The 16,613-nt window shown below is 38.6% G+C and overlaps 2 protein-coding genes and 1 long non-coding RNA gene across 3 annotated transcripts; 1 reads left to right on the plus strand and 2 right to left on the minus strand.

Annotated features, from left to right (window-relative positions):
* Window positions 1-685: 685 nt before the first annotated feature.
* Window positions 686-5,812, minus strand: LOC126379989 (larval cuticle protein A2B-like). The gene is made up of 2 exons (XM_050029035.1): window positions 5,656-5,812; window positions 686-1,297 (listed from the first exon to the last, which is right to left on the minus strand). The coding sequence occupies exons 1-2, from the start codon at window positions 5,662-5,664 to the stop codon at window positions 803-805; spliced, it is 504 nt and encodes a 167-aa protein (XP_049884992.1). The 5' UTR covers window positions 5,665-5,812; the 3' UTR covers window positions 686-802.
* Window positions 5,813-6,891: 1,079 nt separating this feature from the next.
* Window positions 6,892-8,046, minus strand: LOC126379992 (uncharacterized). The gene is made up of 2 exons (XR_007568412.1): window positions 7,382-8,046; window positions 6,892-7,303 (listed from the first exon to the last, which is right to left on the minus strand). It is a non-coding gene; the product is annotated as an uncharacterized LOC126379992 (long non-coding RNA).
* A 1,714-nt stretch (window positions 8,047-9,760) lies between these two features.
* Window positions 9,761-14,942, plus strand: LOC126379990 (cysteine-rich hydrophobic domain-containing protein 2). The gene is made up of 3 exons (XM_050029036.1): window positions 9,761-9,977; window positions 11,990-12,200; window positions 13,905-14,942. The coding sequence occupies exons 1-3, from the start codon at window positions 9,859-9,861 to the stop codon at window positions 14,070-14,072; spliced, it is 498 nt and encodes a 165-aa protein (XP_049884993.1). The 5' UTR covers window positions 9,761-9,858; the 3' UTR covers window positions 14,073-14,942.
* Window positions 14,943-16,613: the final 1,671 nt, after the last annotated feature.

Genomic DNA, 16,613 nt, shown 5'->3' on the forward strand with positions numbered 1-16,613 from the left:
GACCTTGGTGTCAGGGTTACTAGTGAACCGCCAAAGGTCCCTGATATGGCTCATATAACGACTACAGCCGGTTGCAGCCGCTGTAGCCGCTGTGCCGGAATTAACCCGATTGATTTCGTCGCAGTAAAGCACTTATTACAGAATACACTATCCTGTCCGTCGGACCTGATGCGTCAACCGCTCAGATCGGGCAATGTAATAGCACATCGGTGGACGGGACCACGATTTCGCCTTACATTTTATACTTACACTCGATTCCGGAGTTCGCGTCTTTGGCGCATCAAAATAAAGTTATAAATAATCAATCAAATACCCCTTTATCCTTTCATAACCTACTTGTACTAAACAATTAAAACATTTTATTAATAACTATAATAGTAGCGTCCCGCCCGCAGAGGCCTGGTGACTAAGGTCTCCGCTCGCCGACCCACTTTATGTCTCACCTTGAACCAGCCAATCCGTGTGCTAATTTACTCCGTAACATTAAAACGGTCTACATTTAGCCTCTTTGTAATGTAATATAATTAACATTAAAATAGCGCATTTTTTGTTGTAAGAGAAGGACGTTACATTACCAAAATTACCGCTCGAATGATTCCGGTTTGAAATACGAGTAACATAATCCGAAAGTATGCTATCCTTGATCGTGTCACACATTAAAACACAATACATGTTTGTTTTCTACGTTCCTTTATTGTACTTCTTCATCAGTCCCACAGGTACACATTTAAAACAATATCACAATTTTAAAAACTTTATCACGTTTATAAATATCAAGCTACATCCACCTGGTACCTATTCGTTAAGCCGATTGATTATTTGGTTCAAAATATAGTCCGTTGAAGGGGGCTTTACCGGAGGGTAGTTCATTAGCAGGGATGAAGTATTTATCTCTTCGATTTGGCATGCGCTGTTGATAGGGATCTGCATAGTCTGTGAACATGGGGTTTGTAGACAACATGGAGTAGTCGGGTAAACGGTTACCCAGGCTGAAATAGGGGAGTGTATGTGGCGCGTGTGCTGGAGGCGCTGGGAGGGCGATGGGTTCCTGCGTGACGACAGCCCTGAATCCGTGCTCAGCGTCGGCGGTGTAGTGCACCGTGCGCTTGGTGCCGTCAGGGTCGAGCACGGAGTAGGAGCCACTGACTACGTCCCCGTGGCGCATTTCGTGCAGGCTCTTGCTATCACCCGTGCTGGGATCCGCCACCTCGTAAGCGTACTTGTACTCGTCGCCAGCCGGCGGGTCCTTCACGATGATGCCCCACACAGGCGACAACGCACACGCAGCTAACAACAACTGGAAAACAATCAGAAATCTTAATAAACTTCAGAACAGTACTTAATAGGAATTCATTATCAATATACTTATTGTACTAGTTAAAAATGTAAATACGTAGGTATTACGTAAAATGATCCCAAAGTTCATTGGTCATAATTTTTAAAATTCGAACATGATTTTATTAAAATATTTTTTTTCAATCAATCTTTTTCGTTGGCTTCGCGCGGCTTGCACCATTTGCCACAAACAAAATTATTTTTTTACATATTTGACAATTATTTTAAAACAAAAGAACAATAATTTACCGCGATTTTTCATGATGAAGTGGACGTTAAAGCTTACGTTACCTACCTTAGTTACGTTACGGACGATAGCGTTGCATCGATGTGGGTACAAACCGAGTACCATTTTCAAGTTGCTCAAGAATTTTAATATTACGCTTAGGCTTTGGTACCGTACTGTTGATAGGGACAATGAAATCTCTTGTGTTGAGGACAAGAACAGAACTGGCACTTTTACATCCAATCCAAAAACAGAAGTTGATGGCGAGACCTTGGTCTGCAACCATACAAAAAAAGTAGGCACTTAATAATCGTCTAAAAACAAAACAAAAAAAACATACAATCACGCCTGTAACCCTGAAGGAGTAGGCAGAAGAGTATAACCCATTGCCATTTTGGCGGCGAGGGTGCGCTGCCGCTGGGCTGCCGCCAAAGGATGTTTTCGGGGTACCGAACTGAGCATAGTACCCCGCTAGCCACAAGTTGGGAGTGTGACTAGGGATCGACGATCCTATAAAAACAATAAGGCTTAAAAGATCCCGAGAGTTATTATAGCGCTAAAAGCTCTGAAGAAGTAGCAAAAAGTTCCGCCGATGACCATCATCCATCATCAGTAATGGATGGTCTGGTTGGGAGTGTCCTATTACTATAAACTAGTTAGGGGTCAAAACCAGTGCATACGTGTATTAAGACACGGTTTTGGAAAAGTTTGTCAAAGAAGTGAACGAAGTGAAGTCCAGAAAATAGTGTGTTGGGCAACACACTATTTTCTGGACTTCACTTCGTGTTCCAGCAGGACTCCGCGCCTGCACACAAAGCCAAGACCTCTCAATCCTGGTTTGAGCGTCATTACATCAAGTTTATCAGACACGAGGACTGGCTTTCGTCCAGCCCGGACTTAATCATTTGGACTATAAAATTTGGCAGGTCTTAGAGGGGAAGGTTTGTAATAAACCTCATAAAAAATTGGAGAGGCTGAAGGATTTAAATATGGTGCATGCTGCGATAGACGACTAGCCGCGCCGATTAAGAGCCTATATTCAAAATAAGGGTGGACACTTGGAATAATTTTAAGTTATTCTGATTCCTTGATTAAATTTACTTTAAAGTGATATTGTAATTAATTAAAAACTGATTAGTACTTTTGTTATTATCATTATTTTAACTTGTGACAGAAGTTTGGGACCGATTACACGTGTATTATTATCGTTGCTCGCACCGCGGCTTATGCTGAGTGAGGCCCTTTTATAAAGGACACCACCACCATCGTTGACCAGTCCATACACTCAATTATTTGTATTTCTCGTGTATGTTGTTTTTATTATGTGTTTTGTTTGATTGTAAGTTATGTGTTACTCCGTGTTTTATATTATATACTAGCTGGTACCCGCGACTTCGTCTGCATAATTTTAATTTGAAAATTAAGGATTATAATTAAAGGAACGGTATAGATTTGGGTATTATTTATTTATTATTTGAGAATTGTGAATGCCGAACTGAATGCAGCCCGCGAGATCACTGCGACCTTGTCAGATATATTGTGACCTAAATCCATACATTTAAAAATTCTCCTCTAGACCGATCCGTTCGAAGAGATACAACGTCTTTTTGGGAGAAAGTTGCGTGACTTCCTGGGTTCCATTATGTAATCCCCAAGTGTACGGCTTCTACTATGTATGAGAGTCTCACAGCTGCACAGCAGATGTAGTGGCGTCTCATCTTCCCCTAAGCAGAATCTGCATAAAGGAGACTCGCTCAGCTCCATTCTGTGTATGTGCTTATTAAGTCTGCAATGCCCCGTGAGGGCCCTTATTAAAATCCTAACCTGCCCCCTAGTGAGAGTAAGGATTTCTGATGAGAATTTCTTAGAAAAAGGTCTAATCAGCTGCTTCGAATGTTTCAGGCCAACTGAGTTGGGCCAAAATTCCTTGGATTCATTTTCTAGTCGCACCCCCAGATGATATCTAGAGGTGAGAGGCGAGATCCCGCAGACGGGTTCGGGTCCGATTAGACTTGTTCCCGATCCCTCTCTCGCAAGTTGGTCAGCGATTTCGTTGCCTTTAATGTTAGAGTGCCCTGGGACCCAATCTAATGTTACCGAGTTTGAGGCCCCCAACTTATTCAGACGATCTATACACTCTAGAATGAGTAATGGGTGTACTTCAGTCGTCGCCACTGCCTTAAGAGCAGCTTGGTTGTCCGACAGTATGAGAATGTTACTGTTTGTGTTCCCCAAATATTGGTGCACACAATCAATGATGGCAAACATCTCGGCCTGAAAAACTGTGGCGTGTGCCCCCATGTTGGTTACCCTCTTTCGCTTGGGGCACTCTCCATATACACCCGCCCCTGAAAGCCCGTCTCGCTTAGAGGCGTCGGTAAACCACACCCGATCCGCACTGGGAAAGGGTGAGGGTACAGTTCTAGACCACTCCTCTCTCTCTGGTATTACCACCTTGAAGTATCTCACAAAGTTATGAGTCCCGACCATGACGTCTGAGGGCATCGCCATAACCGGGTCAGTCATAAGGTCCTCTTTGAGCTTTCTCATGACAGTTGATCCCCATGTCGTCTTACCCCTTTCCTTAGCTCGGAGCATAGCGATTCTAGCTTCCCCGATTATGTACAGATGGAGTGGAGGCAGGTTTAGTGCCGCCTCCATTGCCAAAGTTGGTGTGGACGACATAGCTCACGTTATTATCATGCAAGCCATTCTTTGGACGCTGGTTAGGTCCGTAATGTAGGTCCCAATAGATGCCTTTTTGAACCACACACACACAGCACAGCCGAACGCAAAATATCCCTACAAACTTTCAACCCCTATTTTAACCTCTTCATTCCTTTTTTTCGCAATAAAAGGTCAATGTTCTTTCTCAGGGTCTAAAGATTGTCTGTGCCAAATTTCATCAAAATCGGTTGAGAGGTTTAAGCGGGAAAGCGTAACAGACAGACAGACAGACAGATTTACTTTCGCATATATAATATTAGTAGGGATTCGTAAATTATGGCGCCTACCTACCTACCATCAAAGTTAGAAAAGTGATCAAATACTAACTGGAAGTCTTAGTAACATTTAGTTTAAAAAAAAACATCAAAATCATTTCAGTAGCTATGGCGTCATGCGCTTCTTGACATGATCACGCTAGATTTCCTCGGGAATGAGGCATTTTCCCGCCGTAAAAAGTAGCCTGTGTCCGTGCCTAGGATCCTATCTTTAAATAAACCAAGTCTTATAAAGATCCGTTCAGACGTTAAGGCGTGAATGAGGTAAACTTTTAAAACAAATGATTAAAAATCACTAAATTAATTAGTTTTCTACCTACTGCCTACGCCTTAAGTACGATAGCATGAATATTAATAGCCCATATCCTTTTCCAGGTTACTACCTATCACCTAACTAAATTTCATCAAAATCTGTTCAGCCGTTTAGGCATGATAGAGCAAAACTCCCAGCAAAAACCATAAAAAATCACTAACTCAATTCAGTTTTCTGCCTACTTCCTACCCCATAAGTACGCTGACGTGATCGTTTTGATCTTATATCCGTTTTTTTGTAACCATCTATTACCTTACTAAATTTCATCAAAATCCGTTCAGCCGTTTAGACGTGAAAGAGCAAAAGTTCCAACAAAAACGACTAAAAATCACTAAATCAATTTAGTTATCTGCCTACTGCCTACCCCCTAAGGACGATGGCGTGATTATTTATAGCCTATGACCATTAATAGGTTATCATCTATCACCATACCAAATTTCATCAAAATCCGTTCAGCCGTTTAGGCGTGAAAGAGTAACAGACAGACAGACAGACAGAGTTACTTTCGCATTTATAATATTAGTATGGATTTGTTATTTGTTTTATATTTGTTAGTGTGGTGTTCCTTTATAATAAACGTTTCTTTCTATTATAGGAACTATTCACAGAGGTGGCGAAGAGTGGGTGTACTATACACCTCTGTTTATCCTTGCGGGTATAGGGGCGTGATACTATATTATGTTATTATTCGACGTTCGTTGCTAGGTAAGTAGCTAGGTAATTAAACCAGTTAGTAAGTACTTGTTAGTACGTATTGTAACAATAAATTGCATAGTTACCCTGATCATATTGTTAATCCGCTCAACAATAAGCTTGGAACGATATAATCCTGCGTGTGTCCTCTCGGTCGTATTTATAGAAGCGGCCGCGTTCTCTCGAGTGCGCCGGCGCACAGCCGCTGCTCAAGTTGTTGCTCGGCAAGTGCACGCCTTTCCACTGTCATTGTGCTTTATATAAGTACTTACTTAATCTTTCATTTATTTATATTGTAGACTTAAGGGCGTTGAACTTTTTAATGCTCGATGAATGACAACTACTTATATGTCCTTATTTACTGCAGGTATAGTGACTTATAAATATTTACTATAATTTCTGACGTATTTTCGTGCAATAATGTTTATTATTATTTGTAAGTACCTAGCTATGTCGTTTCCATATCTTGGGCCTATCGAGTCCCGGGCTTTTGGAAGGCGTGTGTGTGTTCCGAAATCAACACGTTAATTTTTAATGTAGTTAGTCATAAATGCCATTTATATTGACTACCTACTGTCAGGTAGTCAGGTGGGTCTCAACACTCTCAAGACTCTCAACCCACCCTTAATAATAAGTTAATAAGTAAAATGTTTAGTGAAAATAGACAGTATAAAATAAAGCTTTTATTCCCACTCACTGTTGAGTCGACCGGAAGAAATGGCGAGCTCAATGGGCTCTAATCTGGTATAATATGTTATAATGTACAAACAATGAGTATCCCAACTTGGAACTTTCTGTCTGTATGTATACTGCAAAAGCCTTTCAAGATTATTGCAAAAATAACTGTCGACGATACCTTCTTGGATCTTTTCTATATTTGATAGACACTTACTAGCGTTCCGCCCGCCCCCAGGACCTTGTTCGGGTGGACTTCGATTAATAGCGCGCGTTTTTTCTACCACCCTTTCACCCCTTAGGGGGTGATTTCTGAGATGAAAACTATCCTATGTTCTTCCCTGGTTCTCTAACTATCTCCACAATATTAGTTAAGTGGTTTAAGCATGAAAAGGTAGCAAACAGCCAGACAGGGTTACTTTCGCATTTAAAATATTATTTAGTAGTCGGATGAGGTATAATATAACTTTTTTGTTAATATTTTGTCTACTCATTTTTTATTCAGTATCATTGAAAATTATAAGAGACAACAGTCGATATATCTAGTTAGATATAAGTGTTTACGTTAGGTTCTAGGTTTTAAGATATTGTGTTGTTCTTTTTGAGAGAGATTTGTGTACCCATTCGGGTTTATTGGAAAAAACAAATAAGGGGGATTTCTCACTTTTATTTAATCTACCTACTAACAATAAATACATTGGTTAATACACTATACTTACTATTAAATATATTTGACTAGGTATACAAGAGCCGTAATCGGAAAATTTCGTTATGTATAAAATACGTTAAATTCACTTCGCTACACCAGTGCTAATACCAGCAGTAGAAGGGACATGCTCGCTGTAAAGCAGGTTGCTTAGCTTAGTGCCGGAGTGGGGGCCTGGGGTAGCTGCTGGGTTCAGCACAGCCGCCTTGTGTACATGACCGCGTTGAACTTCTTACAGAAGTCGGCTGTATACTCCACGATGCGCCAGGTGCCGTCAGGCTCCACTATAGAGTACGATCCCAGCGCTCCATCACCAGCGTGGCCCTTCTCATAGGCGTCAACGGGCAGCTCAACTGAAAACAAACATTGTTCCAAGCAACGTTTTTCAAAACTCACACTCTCACTCTTAGTGGCTGAATGTCCCAACTTACTGATCATGTCATAATCAATGTCGTATCCGTAGGCTTACTGAGGATAGGCTTCGTATTCATAAACGGGAGCGACATCGGCGAAGCTGACCGGATCGACAGTGCCGAGCCGGGTCATATACATATACCCTATCAGGTGACGGGAATATGGAGACACCGTAGCAACTGGCACCACTCCAGCCAGGGCTCCACACACTGTTAGACCGTTGAAAAATACCTGCCGAAACAAAAAAACACTGAATGTTTGCAACTGATTCCTAAATAGGTAAGTACCTATCTTGAAGCAGCAGCATGATGGTATGGTGGTGTTGGAGCGATGGTTACCTCCATAGTGTTCATCGTCGGTGGACTCTGGGATCGTTATGTCCCTGAAGGTGGCGCCTGCTGCGTATTTATACAGTTTCAGCGGCTGCGGTGGCACGCAGCCCCGTGCAATGGAAGCACTACAACCGGTAAGGGCGGGCTAAAGCCTTCCTTCAATTTCTTAATAATTATTTTTAGACTCAACTGGCAATGAAATCCCACATCGCGTATATTAATGCGAAGTATTTTGAAATTGTTATAGAAAAGGAAATAGGACGACGATTATAGTAGTATTACCTGTAGAGTCAAGTGTAGGTAATCCCTGAAAACTGTAATGTAGAATAAGACTTATTATTATTTAGAAATCAGATTGTCATACCTAGTTTGGATTGTCATCCCTAGGACATTACAGGCTGATCAACTGATTGTCCGACAGTAAGATGATCCGTGCTTCGGAAGGCACGTTAAGCCGTTGGTCCCGGGTACTATTTACCGATGTAAGTAAGTAGTCATTACATGAGCCATAACCCTGACACCAGGATTGATGGGGTTGGTAAACCACCTCATAACCCACACGATAGAAGAAGATTTAGAAACACATTCACTACTGAATTTTTTTTAATAAGGTAAGTAACGTGAATTTTATACTGCTTTTTTCTTTGACTATTCTAGAGTCGAAAAAATACTTAAGTATTACTTAACTAGCGTGTCGCGGTTCCTACCCGAGTTTTCCCGACGAAGTCGCAAGCGAAACCTTTGAATTTCACCACCGTTTTTTTACTGCTTATACCTAAAAATTAAAAAGGAAAGGAAGTTTAATGCAAAGCGCGGAATTGCCTCAGTGTGGAAAGAGCTTAAGGATAGAAAACGTACAAAGTAAAGAATGTTCATGGAACAAAATGGATCTACTTGTAGGTACGCAGCCAGTTTTTCAGCACTTGCTTAGGTAACCAAGCCTTGTACTTTCTACTTGTGAAAAATTTAATAGAATAAAAAGTAGGTGCGTTTTAAATAGAATAAATAAGCAGGTCAAATGGTCGGTCTATAGAAAGTGCTAGGGTAGGACGAGGCAACCCACTTCGTGCACTTCTTGATGACCTTTACCGAATCAGCTAGATCTCAAGTTGGTTTTCGATGACGTAATTTACACAAAAAATATGGCGTAAAATTGCCTTCTAAGCAAAACGCTCCAGGAATAGCTGAGACAACCCTATATTTTAGAAAGCCTATTCAATCCGTGATAAATTGATTTTACATGTAGGTCTAAGGAGACTAGTCAGCCGACGATATTAGTTTTCCAGACAGAAACATGATTAGGTATTGGGAAAGCTTCCGTGAAAAACAGTTAAAGCCTAATCTAGTTGGGAAGGTATTCATCCCTGAAACCACCCTCTCTCTCTACACGCCAGCTTTTATATAGGTAGGTAGGACGACGTAAAAACCGTAACGTAGATTTTTAACGTAAATTGTAAAGCAATGACTTTTGACAGTGTCTATCCATAAATGCCAGTACATCAAATATTCATAGCGAGCAAATATTCAAAATTCTGTATTCAAATCAAAACCATTTTCCTGCCTGCCTGGAAATACTGCCATCTATTGAGCTAAGAATACACTTATCAGATCAGTGTTGCTAATTTAAAAATATGCCCAATAGTCTAGCACAAAGTAAAATAGTACCTTTTAGTAAGTGTTCCAATATTCTAGCACAAAGAAAAATAGTCCTAATTTTATAGTAAGTATAGTTCCTTCAATTAGTATATACCTAGGTTGTTCACTAAGACAACAAAGGGACTGGTTGGACCAATGAGGGTATAGCTTGAGGTGTGGGCGAGTGATACTCGATTTTTCGAAGAATCGGTGGATGATTGTGGTTTTCTGACAAATCAACCAAGAATTGACTGTGTTATTACTGCACTGTTTTTATTAGGTATTTCATATTTTAATCGTAAGTCATGTTTGAGTTGTTTGACCAAAAATTGAAAGATATAACGAAGCTCAAGACAGAATTAAAAACAATGGGGGTTCTATTTCCAACAAAATGGCAACCCCAACTATTTGTGTTTATGAAAACGTCACTGTTCGTGTTGCTTTTTCCATGAATGTGTAAAAATCTTACAAAACAGTGCTTTGTTATGTGTTGACTGATTAAATAGAGGTGTTATTGATTATTTACAATGGCAGATTTTGACGCAATTTATCCAGATGAAACAGAAAGTGAAGAAAATATAGAAGAGACACATGTGACGTTAGTACCTGATCCAATCATCGTCCGTGGAGCTGGGAATATGACAGTGTAAGGTTTCATTTCCACCAGCTTGGCACCACCACTTACAGATTGCACGCTCAGCTGGCCTCCCCCGAGCCCCGAGCGCTCGTCGCCTCTCGTCGCGACATTGCACAAGCGATTCGATGTTCTTTGTCATATAAACTGCCTTCGACATTGAAGGACTTTTTCTTACAGCTAATGCGTTGACCAATCGCCAATTGTATAATACTTTCTCAATTGTTGATATTTATTTGCAACAACATTGCAATATAAAGCTTATACTTACATTATCTATAATTCTTTACTTCACATTACAGATCATAAATACTGAGAATACCTACCTAGTTATGCTTTTTAATATTAATGTTTAACCCCAACTATAAGACCCCAAAAATATATGGGATAACAATCCATCATTATCAAAGACACCATTCTTAAACTAGCAAAGAATGTATGTGCATGAAATAAACACACCTTTACTTTACAAACTCTTTTTAGTATATTCATATCTTAAATTTTAATCCCTAGAATAATTCTTACAGAACTTCCTCAACATAGTAGTTTATGTTAATGCGCCTATTGTGTAGCTGTTTAAACTTTAAATATATCTGTGTATATGTTTCTCTCTGTAAAATGATAAGCTCAACCAACAAATGATGTTGAAAACATCAAACATATTTCTTCATCTTGATTATACCATGACAAAAGTATGAGATTTGAATCCATCATTGAGTCCTTACCTTGCAAATAAAAGCAATTGTGAATGCACTGTATTGCTATTGTGATAAATGTGTCCTTTGTAGCCTTGTTACATGAAGCTTTGCTGTTGTATTTTGTTTGTTAATATGCAAAATGGAAAGTTGCTTACAAGCTGAGTCGTTTGTTGCATGTCTATGGCAATTTAATTATGCAACATAATATCTATTTCGTAATCAATTAATATATTATTGAGTTATTGAAAAAAAAACAATCCCGAAAAGAGTAAAACAAAGAGATAGGTTAATAGAATATCATTTTTGTGGGACTTTTATATAATATGTTTTTTTTTTAATTTAAGGAAAGTCAGAAACCTGATATTCTAAGACCGAGATGTTGTAATGAAAACGATAAATAGAGTTAGTTCTGTTGTAGTGTATCTATATTGCGGTTCTCAATTTTATTTATACTGGCATTCCAATCTCTCGTAATCAAATTGTCCTAACTAGGGTATAGAGAGGGAAGGTAATGTAGCCTGTATAGAGTAGTACATCAGTAAGTCACACTTTCACCATCACTATTGCAATTGGTAGAACCACACTTCTAGGCTCATTATTATAAAGATCTTTAAGATCTTGGGTATGCATGTTCAATGATTTATAAATTTCAAACCTATATCAAAGATACTCACTGCGATTTGAAGATGCTAATAACACATTCTGCGGTTACTAATATTTTACAAACTGTAAAAGCCTAGTGAATGATTTATATTGGAGTGCTGAGCAAAATTTCTTAGTTATTTAATATCGATGTTTTAAAATATAATGCATAAAATCCAGTTATATAAAATTGTTAGATATGAATCCTACTGCTTTGGAAACATCTCTGTAATTATAAGGTAAAATGTAATGGACCATGAACTTCTTATCAAGAAAATGTATTGTTTTGTCGGCTGTTGAATTGATTTGAATGAAATGTTATATATTATAAATAATAATATTTAATATTATAAATAATATGTCTGTTGTATGTTGTTTTGTTGTTTATACAAAGGTATCCTCTAGCCTCTGCAGCGGTGTATATATGTATACAGTGTTTAAGCTAAGCTGAGGCTTGAAAGTAACAGTAGCACACAGACGATTTCAATAGATATGCATGTTATATAATTGAACACCATCTTCCATTTGATATATTTCCTGAAGTTTTTTATAAAAACATGTTTCTTCCCCGCATCTCTGCCTTCCACCCCGTGTGGGTCGCTACATAATTACCCTTAGCAAAAGGTCATTAAATTCTGTCTCTTATTGACTACCATTCTATAAGAAAATCCTGTATATTTCCAGTTTTGGTCTGAGCAACCGCTTCAACACAGAGTTCCCATCGGGGCTGCAGTCTCGAGTGGCACCAGAAGAGTACCAGGCCACAGTGTCGCGGATCAACAGTGTGCTCAAGAAAACCTTGCCGGTCAACGTGAAATGGCTGTTCTGTGGCTGCGTGTGCTGCTGCTGCACTCTCGGATGCTCTCTCTGGCCCGTCATATGTCTTAGTAAAAGGGTATGTATTGCCATTATATTATATTACATAACTTTTCGATTTTACGCACGTACGAACTACAAACTAAAGCCTATACGACTATACGTCCCATTGCTGGGCACAGGCGGCTGTGTTAAGGGAACGGTCCCTTATTAAACTGACGGGGATAGGGAACATAGCACCACGCTGCTCCACTACTGGTTATTCAGGAGCCTAACACTCTGACCACTAGACCATGGAGACTGTGCCACAAACTATAAAGTAGATTATTTTCATTTTTTAGCTTTTTACAACACAACTTAAACATTCTTTATGACATTTGTGGCGCTCTCTATCCTTCATTAAAAGCAGCAGCATTAGTACGACGGTGGCACAGAGCCTAGTATGAAAGGTAGAGACATATCAGGCACATACTATGCTGACAGCTAACATTCTATTCATGCTATATTTGATGTGGTAGTAGAGTATGTGATTGACTATGCAATGTCATCAGGGTCAAAATTAATCTGCATAGATTTTATTATGTCGATAACGTCAAATTGAAATAGTAGGTAGGTATGTCACTTTACTATTTATGTTCTCAAACTGATAACTTGTTATTAAGTATAAATAAAATCCAGTTCAAAGTACATTGTACTGCTTGTAGATTATTAGTTTATTTGATGCAGGCATTTAAGAAGCAGCCACACTTGGTATTGATGTCTTAAGATTTGTGTGATTATATTGAATTGTATGATTACCACCGGTTTATATGCTGTACCCTCTTGCCAGCACCCCCTGAAATCCGACGGGAGGTGGCTGGCGCTGTAGAACATTTCTGTGCCTCAAAGGCTTAAAAGTCGTCACAGCTTCCTTAAAGAAGTGGTTCCGTTAGATACCGAACCTAGCCAAGCCCGCTTAAATCTTTGACGACAGAAGTGATCTCCCACCCCTTTTATTGATCCATCGAAAAGCCTCCCACCTGAAAAAAATCTAGCGTAGCCGACATTGAAGTCCATAAATAGCCTCCGGACGCAGGTTGGCCGCTGCAAGGATAATCTCTACAGGTGGGGGCCTACCTGGATGGTGGTTGCAATGAGTGTGACTGTGTAGTATCACCACAAACTATGGCTCGCCTTTTGTGCTGTCCTAAGTACCCTTAGTACCTTAGTACACCTATACTATTAAAGATCTTCACGAAGCCACTGACAATGCCGTAAGCGTGGCCAACTATTGGTCAGCAAAAACATAGCATCGATCGTCACCGACTCGCAAAGAAGAACACCTTAAAAGAAAAGTGAAAAGTTTTCTGAAGATGAAGTGTGTCAGAATCGAAGCAAATGGAATTCCATAGTCTCTGCTTACCCCGGTGGGAAATAAACTTGAGTTTGTATGTATGTACCACCTTAAATAGGCATGTTATTTATTTAGTTGTTATTTATAAATAACAGATAATCCCTTACGATATGCTTATGCTGATTAATTCATCACGTAATTATAATCTTTTTCTTCCGAGCAGAAACGTTATAGAAAATGTACAGAATATGTTTAGCAACACATACATAAACTCACGCCTATTCCCCACCGGGGTAAGCGGAGATTAAGAATTGCATTTGCCTCAACCCTGACACACTTTACTACTATATAATATAGTATATGCCGTAATTTATACCCAAATAATACAAGTTATTAGGTAATCATAGTATATCTAACAGTGCGATTTATGATGGCTTTATCTGCTTCCAGACGCAACACTCACTGAACAAGCTGCTGGAGTGGGAGAATAGCAGGTTGTACAACAAACTCGGGCTTCGCTGGCGGATCACCAAGCAACACTGCGACTCCTCCTCCATGATGGAGTATGTACTCCTCATCGAATTCATACCGAAGATTCCCATATACAGGCCAGACTAAATCTACTTTGAATTGCCAGAATCACAGGCTTACACCTTGTAAATACCATATATCTAAATTATTAACGTCTTCAAATCTCAACAAGTAACATTTACATGGATAAGCCTACATTAGGTAAGTAATGAAACGGATTATAATAGGAGAAATGCATGACTCAACTTTTTCAAGAATTGCTAAGAGCTGTAAATATACATACTTTTAAACTAAAGTGTATTAATACTGACAAATAAAGTTGTATGTTAACTGCTTTTTTACGTATAATAGAGTCACTATATGAATATTGCAAGCTTCCTTTTGTTTAAGAACGCAACATGTTAGGATTACTTTTAAGAGTTCGAAGGATTGTTATTGAAGTCGACCTCGCTATTTTTTTTTTATATGATTGGTATTTATGTGAAGAGGAATGGATACAATGTACATATTTTGTAATTTTAGTTTAATATAATTTGGCATGTGCAATTCAAGGTATTTTGATAATCGAATTTATATAATTATACATGTTATTAATACATTTTACACGTTAATTTATTAGTGATTTCAAACATTACTCCAGATACTTCTTTATCTGATAGTTTATGTTAACATTTTGTACTAGTACATCAATTCTTGCTCGATCACTTTTTATTTAAAATATCGAAATGACTTGGTTAAAGTTGTAGGCACTTTAAAAGTAAAAATATTTTTGAATATTTCAGTTCCATATACTGCAATTAGATTATGGAGGTAAAAATTTCATTTAGCATCAAAAATTTTATAATGTATTCCCATCTTACCAATGTTAGTTAGATACCTATATGGTTACAGCCACCACTTAGTACCGACTACTTGCGTGATTGTTTGTCTTTAAAACATTGAAGCTATAACATTCTTGATTTGATATTTCTAAATTCTAAAATAAAACCGATCTAATACGTGTTGGGTTAATACGCGATAGAAAGTTAATGATATAATATGCTGCGCAAAGCGTGATTTGTTTCGATGTTTGTAAGGAGCAATATTCAATACATCGACGCATCAAATGCAAACCTAGGACCAGAAAGTTAAGTCTTGTGCTTCTCATGTACGTTGTCGTATAGCATTTCCTGGACTCGATCCAGGATCGATCTGCTATAGTTAGTACTTGCAAATTATTAGTCTAACGTAGAACCAATAAATCAATGTAATAGAAGTCAATAAAGTGCAGTTAAGTGTATAGAAATACCCAGAGAAATATTTATCTACCGAAACATAGATATTAGGACATAACATTATTACATGTATAGGGAAATAATAATATATTATAAAAGGTTTTCCTATATAAATGGTAAATATAGAGGTATTTGGTTACAATCAATCACATAAATGTACAACCCGTTGGAAATATCTGCACACCTCGCCGGAATTTGCTATGGATAAATACAGAAGTTCCAGCTTATGTAAATAAGAAATAATGTATTACCTTCTAAAAAAATACGATTAATAAGATGCGTTATATACCTATATAATATTATGCTATTCGAAAAATGCGGTAATATTTCCGACGGGTTATTCATAACTTCATTACATTACGTTTACTGATCATCGTGTAGATATATTTACATGAAACCCTTCATTATTTTCTACTCTCAATTTTTAGTCAGTTTTATATTGTTCAAAGTAACTTTGCTTATTGATTTTAATTCACATACGTTTCAACAAAGGTTTCAACTAACAATAGAGTGTATAGTTTTACAACCATAAAAATTGGTGTGTATTTAATGTACCTGAATGTCAACATTAGTTACTGTTAGAAAGAGAAAGCGCGCGCGGTCTGGGTGCATTTGGGTGACGAGCGGCGGTCGTGATGCTGGCATGGCTGGCACGGTGTCTGTTAGCCCTGCTAAAATTGCTCCTTAAGTATGTCCCCCAGGAGTAGCAGGTCTTTTGGAGGATTGACATAAAGCTTCTTGAATTGTTCTAGCCATAGTCAATGGATATACGAGTATATTAGTTTTTTCCTCTTCAGATGTGATAGATGGACTAACCGCGACCGGTGCCCGACTACCCAAGGCGCCTACCCCGCACGCGCATATATATGTGACGCTGTTATTCAATACTTGTAATCTATTTTTAATATGACCATAGCGAAAGTCGCGTTCATAGAGAAAATGCTCTTTTCACCTCTTCAACGCGAAAAGGGTGCTTTTTCCACGTAAAAACATCGTAGGAAAGCACGTTTTATCCACTAGAGAGAAAAATATATCTAAAAAAATAATCGTACTTATAAAACAAAATGGCGCGAATCAAATGTGGAATGTGATCAGGTTAGCTAGGTAGGTATAACCTATAAAACTTTTCTCGCTGGTAGAGGTGAAAAGTTGTATATTTTACACGACTGGAAATTTGTTTTATGTCTTGTGCTTTCTAACTACGCTCAGTAGTCAATGTTAGAAAAACTACTTCGGTAGTTCGATATTTAACTCGGCACTCGCGTAAAACATACCTCTCCGCTCTTGTATAACTATAGAACATTATTCACAGAGATAGTGACCGATTACTTGCTCTGCTCCCGAATTATACTAC

This window comes from Pectinophora gossypiella, chromosome Z (assembly GCF_024362695.1).
Source record: "Pectinophora gossypiella chromosome Z, ilPecGoss1.1, whole genome shotgun sequence".
Lineage (NCBI taxonomy): Eukaryota > Metazoa > Arthropoda > Insecta > Lepidoptera > Gelechiidae > Pectinophora > Pectinophora gossypiella.